Source organism: Lissotriton vulgaris, chromosome 12 (genome assembly GCF_964263255.1).
Source record: "Lissotriton vulgaris chromosome 12, aLisVul1.2, whole genome shotgun sequence".
Lineage (NCBI taxonomy): Eukaryota > Metazoa > Chordata > Amphibia > Caudata > Salamandridae > Lissotriton > Lissotriton vulgaris.
Window position 1 is genome coordinate 275,344,699 of NC_141700.1, and position 20,891 is coordinate 275,365,589.

At 43.0% G+C, this 20,891-nt stretch overlaps 1 protein-coding gene across 2 annotated transcripts in view; it reads right to left on the reverse strand.

The window, feature by feature from the left end:
• Positions 1-20,891, reverse strand: part of NR1I3 (nuclear receptor subfamily 1 group I member 3) — an 832,555-nt gene that overhangs the window by 382,996 nt on the left and 428,668 nt on the right. For both annotated transcript variants that reach the window (XM_086945035.1, XM_086945036.1), the window contains exon 5: positions 3,560-3,834. In XM_086945035.1, the coding sequence (XP_086801161.1) occupies positions 3,560-3,834 (275 nt within the window). The remainder of the gene's footprint in view (positions 1-3,559; positions 3,835-20,891) is intronic.

The following is a 20,891-nucleotide window of genomic DNA, read 5'->3' on the forward strand; positions in this document are numbered from 1 at the left end:
CCTCAATTACCTGGGATGATGAACTATTGCTTATTACCATGGATGTTACTTCATTGTATACATCAATTCGACACTGCGATGGTATAAAAGCGGTTGAGTATTACCTTGATAAACGCCCCATTGAATGTTTACAGCACAATAAGATGATTGTTGGTATATTGAATATATGTTTGGAACAAAACTTTTTCACCTTTAATAATCAAATATACCAGCAACTAAGAGGGGTGGCTATGGGGGCCTGCTTCTCCCCCAGCTTCGCTTGTCTACATATGGGGCTGTGGGAGGAGTGGGTCCTTATGGGTGAACATAGGGAAACAATGCAGAACAAGGTTATGCTTTACCTAAGGTATATTGATGATCTATTTATGATCTGGAGGGGGTCGCAGGAAGAGGCTACGGAATTTGTGAAACAACTTAACATGAACAACTTAAACCTTCAATTTACATCACACATTGATAGAGAAAAGGTTACTTTCTTAGATGTGGAGGTTTATATCAGGGATAACACTCTGCAGACTAAGTTGCACAGAAAACTAACTGCCGGCAACACAGTCCTACACGCTAGCAGCCAGCATCCTCAACACCTTATCCGCAGCATCCCCTACGGGGAGATGCTAAGATTGCGGAGAATCTGTAGCTCTGATCTGGAGTGTGACCTGGCACAACAAGCCAGCAAAGCCAGTTTTCTACAAAGGGGTTACAGTAGTACTCTAATAGATGGAGCGATTAGACGTACCAAGAAAATCAAGAGGGAAGAAGCCCTAGTGCCTAGGACCAAATCCAATGCAGAGTGCAGTAACAATGAGCTAATTCAATCCAGAGCCATTGTTACCTATAGTAACCAACATTCCCAGATCAGGAAAATTCTGAATAAAAACTGGAACCTGGTTAAGGGTGACCCTGTAATAGGTAACCTGGTACCAGACAAACCTAGTCTGACTTTCCGTAAATCCCCCAGTCTTGCCAGTGCCTTAGTCAGCAACACATTAGAACCCACAAAATCCTGGATGGATCACATTACCGGTTTCAAGAAGTGCCTTACATGTAAAGTCTGTCGCCACGGGGTCAACAAAACTCAGGTCCCACGCCCCTTTTCAGATAAACCCTTTGTTATCAGCAAGAGGCTTACATGCAAGACAGAATACGTTGTCTATGTCCTGCAATGCCCTTGTGGACTACAATATGTGGGGAGCACACGCCCACCTGCCCACAAGCGCATTTTACAACATCTCAGGGCGATTTCTGGAAAGGACCAGGCATATCCAGTGGCCAGGCACTTCGAAACCGTACATAATAGTGACCCCAGTAGTCTTCAGTATTTTTTAGTAGACTCAGTTTTGCCTCTGAAAAGAGGAGGTAACCGAGACGCCAAACTGCGCCTCCTGGAAACCAGGTTTATCCTTGAGTTCAACACAAAGAGCCCGGGAGGTTTAAATAATAGCGAGGACCTTTACACCTGTCTCTAGTCAATATAAATTTGCTGATCACTATTTCTGAATGTATTACGATCTTATTTTTGGAATTATTTATGGGTATCTGAACAATTCCCCCCTAACGGCTCTCGATCTGTTTTTATCTGACTCTGCTACCTGCTGTTAACTGTAGCATGTTTTTAAACAACCAGTATGAGCACTTTTCACTTTAAAACAAATTCTGATCTGCAGTAACTATAAGAGGTTGATTTAATAGTGCATGTCTTTATTGTTTTTATTAGATTGTGCAGTTTCTTTGGTTATGCCCACTGGGGCGTAGTTTTCTTTCCTGTGTGAAACCATATTTTATTGACTACAAGTGATAAATCAGGGTTCTTAATATCATATGCACTTACATGTGAACAAAGGTTGCCCACACTGACCTAATTGTGTATATATATGGAGTATAATATATCAAATAGATATGGATTATTTTTAACCATGTGTATATATATGAAATTTATTTATTTATATAAATTTTAAGGAGAACTTTATACTTCACAAATGTATTTATATACACCAGAACCCGTTGGGCACCAAGCCCTTTATTCTATGTTGATACAACAAAGTATGTTTTCACTGTTGATGAAATGAAAAAAATGTGAACTGCACAGCTGTATTGAATTAGGCACCAGCACTTTATAATCCCTCATTTGTGTCCATGACACGCTATGTGATCAAGCCTCTTTCGAGGTGAAACGCGTCATGGTGGATTGCAGGCTGTAACTCTTGGCACGGAATAAAATGCACTGAAGAAAACTGCACTTACTTTGTGGTCTCGCTCCTTTTGTTGTTCTGCATGGAAGGCAGAGGGTGAAAACGACGACTTTTTGGATATATATCAGTGGGTTTCTTGTAGAAAGGCTGGCGTCGTTCTGGAAAATTCACTGTGCTGCTTCTCAAGCCAGCATGGTTCCAGCTCGCAGACCCACTGCTTCGTTGTCGAGGGCGGTGCATCACTCCACGGCCGGGCTGCCGTGTTGAAAATATTCACAAAGTTGGCCCTGTGCATGAGGACGCGACTCCTTGGTGATTTGATTAAAAAAATCCTTTATTCACACACTGCCAGCAGTTTCCAACAAGTCATCTTTCATAATCCCTGACGCGTTTCGAGTCGCGTCCTCATGCACAGGGCCAACTTTGTGAATATTTTCAACACGGCAGCCCGGCCGTGGAGTGATGCACCGCCCACGACAACAAAGCAGTGGGTCAGCGAGCTGGAACCATGCCGGCTTGAGAAGCAGCACGGTGAATTTTCCAGAACGACGCCAGCCTTTCTACAAGAAACCCACTGGAGGGTTATAAACATTACTGGACAAAGCGATTTAAATAAACCTGTGCTCGGAAGCCACTGGAGGCAAAAAAGTCACCTGTGAAGGGTGGATGCACTACAACCCCCAGCATGCTGTTTGTAAGTTACTCACCTGAGAACGGCATGCATCGGCAATGAATAAAAAGGCGTGGTGCACATCCGGGCACTGGTTGCTTTCCCTATGAAGAAGAGGCAGGCTGCCTCGAAACGCGTCAGGGATTATGAAAGTTGACTTGTTGGAAACTGCTGGCAGTGTGTGAATAAAGGATTTTTTTAATCAAATCACCAAGGAGTCGCGTCCTCATGCACAGGGCCAACTTTGTGAATATATATATATATATATATATATATATATATATATATATATATATATATATATATATATATATATATATATATATATTAAGGAGATCAAGGAGCGGAAGGCTCTGAAACGCGACACGCTGTCACATTGGAGCCGCGGTACTGTAGTTTGTTTGGCTGGAGTGCACCAGGATCTGGCCGCACCAACAGGTTTGGTTATTTTGGGGCTCGTTACCCCGCACGCATGGCTCACAATGAAAAGCGGCTTGGGTATAAGCGATTTACACAAGATGAATATTATATGTATATATATATATATATATATATATATATATATATATATATACATTAAATAAATATATTTCAATAAAGAGATACCTCAGACGGCAGTTTTCCTTACATAGCCACACATTTTAAATTCATGTGGATTATAGAAACATGTATATTGAAAGATAGAAATGCACAAACTCACCGGAATTCTGGGATCTCTTTTGCAAATTTAATCAACTGTTCGATCACAAATGTACTGAGATCGCTGAAGTGCTGGAGAAGCAAGGCTGTCTCAAAGGAACAATTCTGCTCCTCAATCTGAGTTCTTCTCTGTTCTTCGCTAGGTGTCTCAAAGATGGGTGACAGAGACTCCTCAGTGGAGGGTGACAGACTACAAGGAGAAAGAGAAAGACTGCTAGGGGTCCGACAGCGCTGGTCCCTAGATCTCCTAAAATGAGTATACAGACTGTCTGGAGGCTGCAAAGAAATAAAAAATAGAGCGAGAAAAATAGATTAATGTTAGGTTGTTTTTCACACATTCATTTTAAAAAGACCAATACAAATACATTCATGCCAGAGAAGGTCATAGCTACAGCTAATCCCAACACATTTATTTTCCAAAATCCTCAATAAGAACTTTGCTCCAAGTCAAACTTCGCAACAAGAGGAATGCCGCCTGGGTCTCCTGAAATTGACCTTTCAAGACAATCTGACCTTCGACTATTACAGACTTCAGCGACCAGCATAGGGTTTTCACAGAAATTACTGACTCTGTAAGAATCTTACCCCCCTAATGTCCCAGTCATGCTTGTTGTAAAACATTGCAGGAATTTGACACATTTAATGGCCTTTAAGGGAAATTCTGAATAACTCTTATTCTTAAATCGTGGATTAGAAAGGGACTTCAGTGTATACCTTGGAACAACACCATAAAATGAGCTGCAGTATATCAGACTGGATGACGTAGGGGCGATGGCCAGATGGTGAAGAAGAGGGCTGTGGTGGAGACACGTTGCTTGAAGCATAGCCTACCCTTGACACAAGACTCCATCAAACTTCAAAAGAATTACTATCTGTATGGCAAGGTCAGGAGAACTAAGATTGACTACTCCGGTAGCCCAAAAGGGCATATTTAGGATAGCAAGGAGGAATTGTACTCAAAAACTGGTGGAATCATGAAGCAAGAAAGAGGACAGGCTAGGAGCAAAAAATACCAGAAAGGCAAGATGAAGATGTCGATGTAGCTGGATGGTAGAGGAACACGAATGCAAGAAGCAGGCAGGGCAGGAAGAGAAGATGTAGGAATACTACTGACGAGGCAGTCTCAAAACAACGAGGAAAGGCAGCCTCTTCCCTAAACAGTAGGACAAGCAATCTGTTAGATTATTAAAATCAGGAAAATTGAGTCTTTTTAGGAATATGAAAGCTGAAAGAAGGTTGCCGCAGTCTGTAGACCCTTGCCCATGCATGAACACGGAAAAGTTGAGGCTGCCTCTTTGTTTTTGCACTGTCTGAAGAGCTGTCCCTCTCGACCATGCTCTGGTCTGAGCTCTACACTGTGGATCCAAGCCTCCACCACGTGGCCCTGTCCCAAAAGAATGGATTCTCCAACAACGAACCTATTCGAAAGGAGAATGTCCATGCACCGGTTCCATGATGGGAAATTCCACTGCTAGCCAGGGGTGACTCTCTTTGCTTTTATTGTAAACTCAGGATTGGTTAACTGAAAAAAAGACTGTCATGTATCAGGCTTGAATTATTTATTTAATAATAATGAATGCATTAGAGTGCCTGAAGGAAACTTGAGGCTTAGAAAATATGCCTGCTTAATTTTTAGAGGAACCATACGAATTGCGCAAATGAATGAACATGTCCTTGTGTGTTATGTTTCATTGGTCGCATTAACAGGCAGGAAAAGCGAGCGTTCTCCGAAGTTCCCTAAGAGACAGGGCAGCTATTGCAGCCACAAGGAGAGGTGCCTTTGCAAGTTCCCTCTTGAAGCACTTAATAGTAATAGCAAGCACGCATGCTTCAGGGCACTTCCTAAAATGTGAACACAAGTATTCAATGTCCTGTGCATGAGAAGAGCCAAACCCAGCTAACCTCACCCTGCTCCACAGAGCATCCTGCCTAAGACACACACCAGATACGGGGGCTTGGGACAAGGTGGGACATATGGACCACCTGATGGATGGATGCTGCAACACTGGGCTCCGGCTTCATGCGTGGTGGAACAGTAAGGTATACCGGGACCTTTACATGGCTTGCGATATACAAATACATGGATACAGCCATGCTCCAGAACAGCGAGTTCCTTGGGTAGAGAGGATGCCAACTGATTAAGGGTGTGTGGTGAAATATGATTGGGGCATATCTAACCTTTGCCCTAACAGTAAGCATTACTTGCTGTTTCTAATTTCTGTATTCGTTACTGTACACACTGTGTAGGTGCGAACAGTGTATAATACATAATCAACTTTATAAATGAATAAATAAATGGAGTATAAAATACAAATACTGCGCACTGATTTGTAGGGTGAGTTAGTGCACTACTGTAACATCTTCAGAAAGAAATCCTCTCAGAGGTGTAGGCTCCTCACAACACTCCTGGCATGCAGGCAGGCATAAACAAGGGGACATGCGCGAGAGACACCCGACAGCTTTCCTTTTCGTTTTGGGGGGGCTGAGGATATCTACTGACTGTGACACAAATAATTTGGAGCTAAGGCATCATTACATTAAATCATATTTCAACTGGCGATAGATAGATAGATAGATAGATAGATAGATAGATAGATAGATAGATAGATAGATAGAGTGAGGGAGATAGATAGATAGATAGATAGATAGATAGATAGATAGATAGATAGATAGATAGATAGATAGATAGATAGATAGATAGATAGATAGATAGATAGATAGATAGATAGATTCTATGAATCCAACAGCTGCAAGGCACACTTATCTTTTGCAAGATTCTATACATTTGGCTGTTGCAGCAGTAGCTTTTTCATATTTTATTTAGTCATCCGTCCTCACATAGACAGCTAGGTAGATGGTATTTGTTACAGTTTCGGTGTATTCCCAGGAAGAGAGTGGTTGACCCTGTAATAACTAAAGTTTTGGCCTTCAGGTGAAATTGTGAATTTTGCACAGCTATTAATTCAGGTCTGCAACTCCAGTCACTTTTAGTGCCTCAATATGCACCTTGAATCCAAGGCGTAGTTTATGTAAGGACTTCTGTCTGCAAAAGTTATACAATTTGTGCAAATAGATATTTCTTCCACACTAAAATCAAAACAGATATCAACTTGATCTGGACCCATTTACATTTGTAACCACCACCCACCCGCAAGGCCCCCCACCCCCGTATTTTCACCCACACGTTTTAACCTCAGAGCGACTGCACCTACGCATAGTATTTGTTGGAATTTATTGAAATAAGGTCTGCCTCGCTTTTGTTATCAAGGAGAGGTAATGCAGTATTCTACCTGCCTTATCCTTTTTCGTTTTTTAAAATATAATTTTTATTGGCTTTTATGAGATTTATTATGGTACAATCTATGTATTTTCTAGAGACAGCAGGTACATACTCCTCAATTTGGAAACATGCAAGATCATTTACAGTCATCTTTGACATTAAGCATACAATAATACATCCCCAGGAGCCAAACCCCATCAAATGACGTCTCCTTGGGCTGTAACAGCCCCTGTCTGTCAACTTTAATGTCATGTTCCTGCTGTGTCAAGGTGTCCTGTGGGGAATAGTTGTGTCCATTGTCCGCATTGTCACTCTTGCATATTTGTGCCCTTTATGTGTCCGAGTGTATATTGTTTACAAAACAAAAAGGAAAGAAAGAACGTTAAGGCATCAGTGCAACAATAGATATCAAACCAAACTTGAACGCAAATAAGTCTACCAGGGTATCCACTGTCTGCAAAGTATGCCACCTTGTCTTCTTTCCGATCTGTGGGGGGTTAGTCTATCCGGTGTCCGGGGGACTCCGGGGGGACGGAGGGGGAGGAAGGATCCCAGGACGGTGGCTGGGGGTCCTCTCGGGCATCCCCATGCCACTGCGTACCTAGATCTGTCCTCTCAACGTCACGGTTACCATACGGCAGCTAGGTCTGCACTAGATTAGCATTTGTCCCTCGCGCCGCCTCGGGTTCTGAATTGTCCATCTGTGAATCCAGGTCAGTCATGTTACATGTATCCCATGCCCCAGTATTTCTGCCCTTGGTTCTGCCAAAGGTTTACGCCTTTTCGTGACCTTGTCTTCCCGGCTCAATGCCCTCTCTTCTGCTCTAGCCCAGCAAGAAACATTGTTTCCCAGTCAGCTATTAGGGGGCTCCTTGCTGCCCTCCATCTAAGAGCTATTCCCCGCTCAGCCAGATGGAAGGCCAGATCTACAAATCTGTGTCCCAGCCGTTTGGATTTGGGCCTCGGGAAGAGTCCCAGTAAGCACACCTCCAGGCAACATATCATATTGCGAGACAAGACGTTATTCACCGTTTCCACTATCGTGGTCCAATAGTACTTGAGTACCGGGCAGGACCACATCATATGATCAAAATTGGCATCTATCGTTAGACATCTGGCACAAGTCTGGTCGTATTTGATACAAAAATGGCTGAGCTGTTCCTCAGAACAAAAGGAATGTACTAGTCGTGCCGGCATGAGAGGATGTTGTAGAATCTCAATGGGACCTACAATTGGGCATCCATAGTGTCGGATGTAATGCCCTCACACACCCTTGCAGGTGTCATGCTTCATCATCTGGGCTGCTCCTCGTTGGGTCGGCGGTGCAATACCCAACGGGTGACACCTCAAAGAGGGGCACTTTGGCGGAGATCTTTTATCCAACTGCCGCATGACGAAGTGGGGGTGTGGGGCCAGAATAACGTAGACTTGGTCTGTGAGTTTAAAATAGGGCTAGGAGTACCAGGATCAGGTTTATTCTGGGGGTCCCCTGCTAATATTAAAAACGAATAACTAACCGGTACTCGTTGGAATATTATGTTTCCTGTCTCGAGTTTAGGTTTAGTATGTGCTCTGGTTGGTCGACATGTTTCTCGCCTATGTCTAGTGACTGGCGATTCTTCAGGACCCAGAATATCAAGAAAAATATTTTCTTGGAATTACTGTCTATGTTAGTGAGATGTTCTAGGATCTATTGTTCCGTGTCTATTTAAATAATTAAAGTGAGTGTTGTACAATGTCTATACCTGTGTTGCGCGTCATCTACCTAATGGTTAGAGAATCTAGGCAACAACAGTACCTGGCGATCTTTACATCGGATTTAGACTTCCAGTCTCTTGGAGTTAGTCGTCCGTGTAACAAGACTTCAGCACCTACCCCACGCCGCCAGGCCCGGTCCTGGCGGCGTGGCACATATTAAACCTAGACTCGAGACAGGAAACCTATTATTCCAACGAGTACCGATTAGTTATTTGTTTTTAATTAGAGCAGGTGACCCCCAGAATAAACCTGATCCTGGTACTCCTAGCCCTATTTTAAACTCACAGACCAAGTCTACGTTATTCTGGCCCCACACCCCCACTTCATCATACGGCAGTTGGATAAAAGATCTCCGCCAAAGTGCCCCTCTTTGAGGAGTCGTATTGGGTATTGCACCGCCGACCCAACGAGGAGCAGCCCAGATGATGAAGCATGACACCTGCAAGGGTGTGTGAGGGCATTACATCCAACACTATGGATGCCCAATTGTAGGTCCCATTGAGATTCTACAACATCCTCTCCTGCCGGCAAGACTAGTACATTCCTTTTGTTCTGAGGAACAGCTCAGCCATTTTTGTATCAAATACATCTCAGGGCATATGCTGTAGCTGGACCTTCTACTCCTTCTGAGTAGTAATCGCCCTACCAAAATAATTTTACTACCTATTGTTGGAAAACAAGTCTGGTCGTCTCTCTTGTATACAACGTTCAATTTATGCAGCGTGTGGTAAGTCCTGTGCAGAATATTAAATTGCACAAGTTTCAATACCAGCCTTATCCTTAATGCACATTTTTTGGGGGGATGATAAGTGGACAGCAATGAACTGCAGTAACTTACTGAAATGTCGCAAATTTATCCCAGCTTGCAGTTTTCTTTCTTTAGTCCTCTCGAATTTTTTCCAGGTAGATGTGTCAGATAGAAGTAATGTTGGTTCAAAGGCAATAGGGTGTCAATGTTACCCAAAAAAGACCCTACTATATATTAATGCAATTTGAAGGAATGGTAGCATACATTTGAGAAAAAGATAATGTTGCCCTATATCTCCATTTCAGTACTACTGTAATTTTAAGCACAGATGAGGCACAGTCACCCTCCACACTTCAGATTAAAACTAAGTGGCATATTAACATAGGGGATTGTGCCACCAAAACATCACTTTTTTTACGTTCCGGTGGCGCAATGCCGTGCACCATATTTACAACGTGGTGTCAAGCCACTTTTTGTGGCTTAAGGCCGCTTTGTAAATATGGTACCATTACATACAGGTATCTGCGTGAAAGGGGCCTGCAATGTGTGTTCTTGTGGGTGTTCTACCGCAACACCCATTGCATTTTGATGCTGCCCCAGATTTACAAGGAGGTGTAAAGCGGAGGCAGTGCCAAAACCTAAATCCATGCAATAGCAGGCTTTAGAATGGCACAACGAGGAGAAATACTTTTATTTCTCCTCGTTTTTGTGTAGGAAGGTGTCCCTTACTGCACATAAACAATCATGTAATAATGACAAGTTGCTACTTCTATGTGTGCTGCAGAATGCAGCACACATAAAAGTAACACATTACCATTATTGATTGTTTATGTGCAATGCAGGCACCCTTGCACTATGGCGCAAGGGTGCCTGCGATGGCGCAAGACAGCAATTTTTAGCGCTTGGGAAAACACTGGGGTGCACCGTATTGTTGTAAATATCGATCATCCCTGCATTTTGGAAACGGCAGAGCGTGGACCTGCAAAAGTTGCTGCAACTCTACTCTCCATCAATTTCTTGTAAATATGCCCCTTAGATTCTTACACAACCTGCTCTAAATCTTAGAACATATCTCCATGCCTAGTTTATTGCTTGCCACATTTGGGGATGAGAAGGTGGATGGAGAAAGTTGCAAGAAAGGTCATTGAATCCAGAGTCAGGTCACAAGTACATAATCAAGAAACCTTTATAGTCCCAAATACAAAGTTAAATCAAACAACAAATATATTTGCTAAGGTTAAAAAGCAGACAAAGTATAGGATACATCAGTTTATGGAACCTAAGCAACCATAGCTACTCGGGGCTTTATGACCCATTCAGCACAGGTCACTTTCACTCATGCACAGATCTGGAGTTGTGGTGTAATGATGCTGCATTGGATCACTGGAGATTAAGAGTGATCTCACAGTAGCACTGTGGGCGAGTGACTGGAGAACACAGGCAGTATCAGCTCCCTTCCATCCTTCCCGCCATGGTGGCAGCAAGAATTGTCCCACTATTACCTTAACCATTAAATATCAGAAGCTGTGGTCCCTCTTCCCTGCTTTGATCCGTTACATGAATGCAGGATGTTCTTGTAAATCCGGTATTTTGCGGATGTAGGACAATTTCGAAAGCACATAGTCCTCACGCCGCTATGTCTGCCGGCAACGCTTTGGCTGCAGTATTGGGCTTGGACATAGACAGGGTCATGAACATTGACTCTATCAGTATTATAATTGGTCGTTCACTGTTCCCAATGTATTGCATTAATGTGAATAATGAACATGTAACGTTTATATCATGGTGCTTACTACGATAGATGTTACAACGCAAGCCTTTACAACGCAGGTAAATAAAAGGGCATTTTAAAGCTTTCTTTTGCAATGCAGACCATCACAATGCAGGTTTGAACCTTTTTAAAGTATAATTTTAATGCCACTTAAAAAGAAGGGCGAGTTTAAGGCTAAAGGGATGGGTTATTACAGGGTCAGGGCAGGTCGAGGTAAGGAGGCAATTTGTTTTTATGATTCAGGGATAGATAAAGAGAGGTTAGGATTTTTCGGGTTCTGGTGCAGGTAGAGTTAAAAGTACGTAATGGGTTTTTAGGATTCAGGTTTGGGTAGAGGGAAAGGGAAGTGCTGAGGTTTTAGGGTTCATACAGGTAACGGGAGGTAAGAGTTTTTCAGGGTTCAAGGGCCACACAATGTATTACACGAGTTTTAAAGTCATATGTTTTAAACACATACGCTATGAAGTCCGATATTCCATTAATGCATCAATCACCAATCTTGAAAACACCACATTGTACATGTTATAATGGATCTCAAAAGCAATATTGGTAGATCCACTACTGATCAATGACAGGACTTGCGCTAATTGTGATCCTAGTGAAATATCAATTACTTTCTAGAACAATATTTGGATATCGTGGTTAAGGCCAGAAAAAATGGAGACGCATACAACATGTGCCACATGGTGTAGTTTAAGTTGGTTTACTCCCAGTAAAAGCATCTTCACTGAAAAAAACACATTCTGGTTATGTGGCTCAATTTTCGATTCAAAACCAATTTCTTTGATTGCTAAGAAATACTTTAAGCCATTCAAAATCTCTGGTAGACAATCCTCCTTTAAAACTGAGGGGAGAGACCTGGGAGGTGAAGGAAGAACGTAACTTCCTTAAAAAAGGAAGAAGGAAATGATCTTGGACTAGACTGAGTTATGCTAGAACCAAAGGCAGCAGGCATAGGTCTCTCCACTCATAGATTTGTTTCTAGAATGTGGATTTGTGAATGCGTGAGGATACCACACTTCTTGAGCAGCCATTTTGCTTCTGAGATGGAGGTTGGTTACTTGCATGACATCAGTGTAGTAGGTCGAAATGAAGAGTCATACCTGTACTTGGACAATAAACAGTGCACCAGGCCAGCATCTTTGTGTTCACCACCAACGGTTTTGGCATGTCTATGTTTCTTTTATTCTTATGCAAATCAAGAACGTAAACGTATAGAAGGGTGGAGGTTGAAAATTATTAGTCTCTTCGGTTTCCAACATTATTGCTTCTTTTAGGACTCTCTAATAACTATCTGTTAGAATGCACGAGGGACTATTTTATATTTGAAAAGTACGCTTGTCATCTAGCAATATATTCATCTTATACAGGGCAACCACTGTACACAGAGTCCCTCCCTCCCAGCCGTGGCTCGTCCATTGATACTGAGGGACCACGCCCCTCCACCTTTTGCCCCTCACGAACAGTGTCGGTCAGACTGAACCGAGGTCAGCCTGACAGACACTGTTCATTCCAGGTCAGGCAGCCAGGAGCCAGACATGCGCAAAATGTGCAGGCTCCTGGCTGCCTGAGCTGAAATTTGCTGGGATGAGGAAGTCACAGCTCTTGTGAGCAAGGCGTCCTCAGCTCAGCAATGGTCCCTGAGGCCCTCCCCTCAGTCACGAGGGGTAGCGTCACTGATTGCCTGGCACCTTTTAAGCCCTGAAGCGCCCAGGGTCGAGTGACAATCAGTGACACTTCACCACAGAGTGGGGTAGGGTCAGCAAGTCTCACTGACCCCATCCCACTCTGTAATGACGTTGGGACTGCTGCCGTCCTTCACTCGCTGACCTTAGGTCAGCCTATGAGGGAAGGCAGCAGTCCTAAGACTCTTGGAACCTGCGAGGCAGAGCTGGCTGCAGGTAAGTGTGTCTTTTATTTTAAATTCATGTTTGGTGAGCGCATGGGTGTATGTGTGAATGTTTGTAAAGAGTGTTGTGAATGGATGTGTTTGTGTGTGCGCGCGTGTGAATGCATGGCTGTGAGTGTTATTTGTATGTGATTGTGTGTGTGTGCGTGTGTGTCCCGTCCACCAACCTCCCTCTAAAACTTACCAGCCACCACTGCTCCCTCCTCCTTCCCGGTCTCTATGCTGACCGTGCTCTAGCCCCTCTCTCTTTCCCCTGCTCCAACTCCTCCCTCACTCCCCCATCTTACCCCCACTGCCTGGCTCTGACCTCTCTCTCTTTCACCAGATCTCCAGCTCCCTCCTTCCCCACCTCTCCTTTGCTCCCAATGCTCTGGCCTCTTTCTCAGGCTCACCCGAGGGTTCAGCCCCTCACTTTTATGTGCATCTCTTCTGTACTCCTGGGGCTCTGTCCTCTGTTTTTCCCTACCCATCATGTTGTCCCGCTCTTCCCTCTTTCCTATATCTCTCCTCCACTGCCCGTGTGTCTCTAGATTTCTTTAGCCCAGTTTCACCGCTTTAATTTAACATAATGCTTGTTCGTTCGGCGTTCCTCTGGTCTGCCTAATCCTCACAATATTTTACTTTAAAAAGATCTCACATGAAGTATTCACTTCATAGTTATTTTATATTTTTAGCAGCATTGAGCCCTGGGGCTTAAAGAGGATGTGGTATAGAGTTCAGAGGGTGCCTGAGAACTTGCACATGGTGTTCCTCTGATGTGCTGCTGCCTCCTCCGGTCTTCTTTCTTCAGGACGGGGGCAGCGCCTCTGTAATGGCGGAGGGGCTGCTCCCCCGCAGTCCGTGCCAGCAAACAATATATAAAATGATAATAACGCAATGTTCATATAATTTTATTAATGCTGTCCGAGCCCCGGAATACAAAGGTATAGAGCGGGGCAGGGCGGAGTAAAGTGCCCTCATAAGGGCGCATGTGTGTTTGGCTGGCCGTCCAAGGCCGACCAAATTCGTGCATTTATGTTTCTCCAACCTGGCTGTGAGAAACAGCACAAACTCCATTGCACCATCTAAGCGGCAAACGAGGCCGCTCAGACCAATCCTGCCGCTCCTCTCTTTGGAGAGCAGCACCTGGATTGGATGCGGAGCCTGTGCCCAGTGGGCCCATCCCCTTCTGGCCATCGGCACAAGAGAAACAGCCATGCAGGCATCAGTGGGAGCGAAGTGGGGCAGAAGGTAACTCTTTTCAAAAAAAAATTATTATATTTTATTTCTTTCCCCCTCCCAAACCCACCACCCTCTCCATCCGCGGCCGCCCTACCAATTTAGGTAGGCGTCAGCCGTCACAGTTTAGGAACCCTTGTCCATTTTGGTGCTTTTTCTTGCTCTCGCTTGTGAAGGAACCCTGCTCAGTAACAACCAGGATGAGTTTTTCCGCTTCTCCTGCTGCCATGTACCCTGAATTAGTAGGGTTCCTACAGAGCGGGGATAATTTTTTAAGCCGATGTTAAGGAAGTATTCACTAACAAAGTCTCCTTTCCTATTAAATCTTACTTGTTTAATTCAATGAAATCCGGTGTATATTGAAGGCTCTCTTGCCTTCACTACAGTCCTCTTTTTGTTTATAGGTAAAAGGAAGCCTGTGTTGCAAGGGGCCCTTCATTATAGGACTGGGTTTCTTTCTAAATCATTGGGACGATCTAGGAGGATGCGATGAAACAAAAAGAGGACAGTAATGAAGATTAAGTATCATTCAATATAGTTCGCTTTTATGTACCTAAGTTTAAAGTGTTAAGGTTTGTTACCACGTCTTAGCATATTAAAGACAGAGAAGGCGTTGCCAATGCTTGGTCTGTAGGAGAGTGCCAAAATCCTTACGGGACTTAAAATTTGAAACACGACTTTTGGAGCACCCCAAAAACGTTCACTGTGAACAGGAAGCCGAAGCAGTTGTCACTCTTCTTTAACGATAACTTGCATCTACAGTCAAAGAAATTGCAGTTGTATAACTAATATGCATTTGCTGAATTATTAAATCAACACCTTTCAAGTAGACATTGATGCCATTAGGTGCGTAGCCTCACTTTTCTTCTCTTGTATAGGTGTATCTCATGTATAGAAAGCCGAGGCTACGAGGTTGATACAACCCCATGATGTGCTTTATAGTTAAAGGCCTCATCATGAGTTGACAATATTGGGGGACTTGGAAAGTCTGAGTGCAAAGATGCAAATGTTACAACACCCACTGGATGTAAAGGCCACGTGGAATGAGGGTCTATGTGTTTAAACTAACGGAATGCGTTGTAGGCTAGCCTTGCATAGCGTTGACCAGGAGTACTTCCAGTACAGGTCCGTCAGTTACTCCAGTGGGACTTCAGATCTTCAGATCTTCTAAGACTCAGTAAGCTGACAGCATTTGCCTAGAATTATTTAGAGTTGTTCTACATCAGGTATAAAATGGAGTTTGATATACTTAGTCATAGAATTAGGAATTGATGTGGGCCTTTAATGCCTTTTGGTGTCTTCACACTTCATATGTGAAATGTTTTATAATTTGTCTGTCTTCTCATTATGGGTGTGCCATTATGCATAGGATATGTGATTTTGGTTGATCTGGGTAAAAAGGCATTTGTGGTGTATGTTTAACCAATCCTCGGGTATCTTCTGTCTTCAGCCATGTCGTTATACGGGCCCTCTCCTCATACTGGAGTGTGCATAGCCTATCACATGCTTGGCTTGTATATGTAACGCCGGTGAGGTGAGGTGAATTGAGAGTCTTCTCAATGTTGCTGTTGATGGAGCGAGGGTGAAAACAAACATTTTTGTATACCCCTCATGAAGTCAATCTCCCATAACTATAATATGTATTAATCGTGTGGTTTTTAAATTAACCAACATAGAATAGAAATCACATACACAAATGCACGTGGGATACTAATTTGATCATGTTGCAAACCATAATACATTAATTGTGTGATACTGTTTTACTAATATAGTACGCAAATGCTATAATCTGATGAAAAGATATGCATGTATGCTTTCTAAAGGTATAATTGTGGCAGATATGATGGAGAATGGTAAGTAAACAATGCATGTTCGTTGCTAGATAATAACTAACAGGGTTAACTTAGAATGGGGGAGGTTAATAGAAGGGTTTTACTTCGAAAACTAACGTTTAATTGTGTTTGTTTCTATAATAGTTCCGTTATGGCCCAGGCAGACTTGTTTTTAACCTTCTTGAAGATTTATTTAAGTCGGAGGGTTTTCAGTTTCAGAAAAAATAACAAGATGTGTAGTTTTACAAATCTGAGTCTTCTTTGATTGCGCTTCTCCTTAACCAGCAGGAAGTATTTGGCCCCATCTTGGTATCTTCGGTTTTCAGCAGGCTTCGCTCAGGATACCAATTTCCCATAAAACATAAAGAAAAGAAATTGACAACCGTCAATTTGGACTCTTTCGGTCCGTTCCGAAAATAGGGAAAAGGAGTGAGGGAGAGCACCCAAACCGTCACCAGCTAACTTTCCCCGGGTGAGACGAACTAAGGAAATGGAGTTCCCTAAGGTTGTGTCTCAGGGGGTAGTAGGAGTTTGTGCTTTTCTTCCCTCCCCCAGACATGGTATAGTTGTAGCAGCCCCCCTGTGGAACCAGCCACGTACTCTGGAACGTACCTGTGGGAGCCACGCTCCCCAGTGAGCGTGGCTGGCAGACTCGCAGTACCGGATAGGGTCCGGCTCCCCTTCTTGTCGGCAGATGGCAACTCCGCGGCTCCAACGTCCTTGATACTCGGTGTTCCGTTAGGTCGGTGTTTTCCTGTTCGGTGACGTCCTCATCCCAGTCCCTCAAGGTTTCTCCGCTCCCTCGGATTCCGGATGTCGGCCCCTCACTCTGTTCCGGACTGGCTGAAGTATACCATTCCTCTCTGACGGATGTCCTGATTGGCCCATGTGATTCGGTCACATGGGAAGGCTCGTAATCCCCAGGAAACAGGAAGGATGAGGAATGAAAGGGGCCGCTGCTGTCAAGGTCTATCGGGTCCCAAGGCGACTGGAAGAAAAACACAGGAGAGGTGTAAAGAGGTAGGTGATCATCATTCTCTCCATTCTATCCGTCGCCAGGGGGTGATCCCTGACATACTCGTTCTACTGTTAGATCTGTAGAAGTTCAGAATCTTCCTCTCTCAGGTGATTACATGCAAGTAGCAGGTGTAGCGAATAGGCAAATGAAAACATCCCTTACTGAACCAGTTGAGATGGAAATTGGAAATTTCAAAGATATGCATCGATTTGTAGTATGCGATTGTAGTCCTGTTAACCTTCTTGGTAGAGATATACTTTGCAAGATGAACTGTGCCATTTATTGTTCACTAAATGGCATTGAACTCCAAACTCAAGATGAAGATAGATTGTACAGAATGACTATGTCAATGATAAATTCAGAGCAAAGTAACATGTTTCCTGTGTTCAACAAAGAAAAGATACCAAGTGAATTAAAAAAGACAGTCAGAGAAAAAGTGTGGGATTTTACAGGAGAAGATATTGGATTAATGAAAGGTGTGGACCCAGTAAAGGTATCTGTAAAAGAAGGAGTGAGCTACCCAAATATTCCCCTTGTACAAGTTAACAATAGAAATAATTGAAGGAATAACCCCTGTGATAAACAAAATGATTGAAGAAGGAATTCTGAGAGAAATAATAAGCAGTCCATGTAATTCACCTATAATGGGGTTGAAAAACTTAATCTAACGTTTAGGATAGGGCAGGATTTGAGAAAGGTCAATAGTTACAATTGTTGTCCCATGCTGTCCAGTTGTACTGAATCCAGCAGTAATTCTATACCAAACTCCACATGATGCAGAATGGTATACATCCACTGACCTCTGTAATGCGTTCTTTACAGTTCCATTACACCCTGATAGCCAGCCAATATTTGCATTCCGGTTTGGAGACCGTATTTTGGCATGGTGCCAAATTCCTCAGGGGCACATTGAGAGTCTCTCAATCTTCAATCAGTTACTAAAGAAGTCACTGTAGAGTTTAAACATGCCTGGAAATTCAGTATTGGTTCAATATATTGAAGACCTATTAGTTGCATCAAGAACCAAAGTAGCATGTGTTTCAGATACCATTGCATTACTGAACCATTTGGCAGAAGGAGGACATAAGGTGTCACCATCGAAATTACAATTCTGTCAGAAAGAAGTGCAGTATTTAGGTCACAAGATTGCTCAAGGAGTTAGACAAGTCACCATAGGAAGCATTAAAATTATACAGGGAAAGAAACCTCCTAAAACTCAAAGAAAAGTGAGAATGTTCCTAGGAATGGTAGGGTATTGTCGACAATGGATTAGTGGATTTTCCCTGATAGCAAAACCATTGCAAAGACTGACAAGAGCAAATGTGAAGGACCCCATAGTGCTAAATCAAACAGAATTGGAGGCCTTTGAACAACTAAAAACTAGTCTGGGTGAAGCACCAGCATTAGGTATGCCTGATTACGAGAAAGAGTTTGAACTATATTGCAGTGAGTGAGAAGGATGTGCATTGTCAGTTCTAAATCAGAGACATGGGAAACTGAGAAAGCTGATTGCATATTTCTCAGCTGTGTTGAATCCAGTTGCAAAGGCATTACCAGGATGTCTGAAAGCTGTAGCTGCTACAAGTGTGAGTTTGGAACAAAGTGAAGGCATAGTGATGGGATACCCTGTTAAGGTATATGTACCTCACTCAGTAGAGATTCTCCTCACTAGGACAAAAACCCAGTTCCTTGCAAATAACAGGATGACAAAGTATGAAAAGGTAATTTTGGGTGCAGATAATGTGACAATATTAAGATGTGTAAATGTGAATCCTTCTACATTGTTGCCTGATGCCATGGAAGTGAAAAATGAAGTTGATCATAAATGTTTGAATGTTCTTGAGTACTGCACTAAACCAAGGCCTGATCTCAAAGATGAACCATTACCTGAATCTGATTATGTAATGTGTGTGGAAGGCTTGTATCTGAGAACTGATGAGGGTGCTCTGAGTGCTGCATATGCTGTGTGTACAGTGGCAGATGTCCTGGAAGCATCTTGTCTGAAAGGAATTTGTTCTGCTCAAATAGCAGAGCTGATTGTTTTGATTCGAACATGTGAACTGGGAAAAGAGATCAGAGTCATCATAGTGACTGACAGTCAATATGGCTTTGGAGTTGTCCATGAATATGGTCAACTGTGGTCCCAAAGGGGCTACTTAACCTCTGCAGGATCCCCCATTAGAAATGCTGAGTTTGTGAAAATGCTGATTGATGCAATTCAGTTGCCTGACAAAATTTCTGTTGTAAAATGTGCAGCACACAAGAAAGGAGATGATTATGTCACTAGAGGCAATTGTTTTGTTGATTCCATTGCAAAATACTGTGCTAAAAATCTTGCATCTATAAATCGGGACAGAAAAGAAGAGCATGTTTCAAGTCCTTTAATGCTAACAACAGTGGTGGTTGAGACTTGGCAGGAGGTCAGAAAAATGCAGGAAGAAGCAAATGAGTAAGAAAAATACATATTGTTAAAAGCAGGATGTAGACAAAGAGAGGAGGATGAAATTTGGGTTTACAAAGATGAAAGACCAGAAATGCCTGATAGCATGATCTCTAACATGGACCGAATGTACCATGTCAAGCTCATGTGGGGAGGGACACAGTGATAAGACAAGCATGGTACAATCCTAAGTTCAGGATGATCGCTGAGAGCCTTTGTCAGTGATGTCTTGTATGTCAACAGATAAACCCAAGAAGGAAAACAGTTGTAAGTCTCGGAACCATAGGACGGGAGGGAGGTCCATTTACAAGAATGCAGTTGGATTTAATTGAACTACCAACCTGTAATAGGCTTCGATATGTACTTGTGATCATTTGCCTGTTTTCCCGGTGTGTGGAGGCCTTCCCTACCAGGCGGAACGATGGAGTAACTGTTGCAAAGCTATTGTTGAGAGAAATCATACCACGCTTTGGTTTCCCGATAACGATTGAAAGTGACCGAGGAATACATTTTCAAAATAAATTAATATAAATGATTTGTGAGGCACTGGACATTCATCAGACATTACATAGTGCCTACAGGCCAGAGGCTTCTGGGGTGGTTGAGCAGGTAAATGGAACAATAAAAGGCAGAATTGCAAAAATGTGTTTGGCCACTGGACTGAAATGGCCTGATGATTTGCCACTTGTTCTGATGACCCTAAGGAGTATACCTGATAGAAAGACAGGATTAAGTCTTCATGAGATTCTGATGGGAAGAGTGATGAGACAAGCATTTGTACCAGTTGATAAACTGTTAACTATTAATGATGATATCATACTGGATTACTGCAAGAACCTGTCTGACGTGGTAACTTCTGTGTTCCATCAGGTGGGAACTGAGACAAACTCAAAAGAGAAACATCCAGCTCATGATCTAGTCCCTGGAGATTGGGTTCGGATAAAAGTACACAGGAGAAGAAACTGTCTAGTTCCTCGTTGGCAAAAACCCAGACAAGTAATTCTTGTTAGCACAACTGCAGTTAAGTGTGCTGGAGTAAAGAGATGGGTTCATGCCAGCCACACAATCCGTGTGCCTGAACCTAAAATCTGCCAGAAGAAGCAGAGAGTACAACTGATTTGGATTCTGAAGCTGAACCAGACAGAAATCCAGATACTGAAGCACGACCTGTTCGTCGACATCTGAAAATATCACATACAAACTCTGCATCTGAAGGAGAAGGTGAAGTCCTTGAATTACCAGATTCTGAAGATCGACCTGAAAGTCGAGATCTTGTAAGGTCTGATACCAGTGTGAACACTGATTAAAACAAAGAAAAATCTGGTAGTCAGATGAGTGAAAAAGAACAGTTTGAAAGCT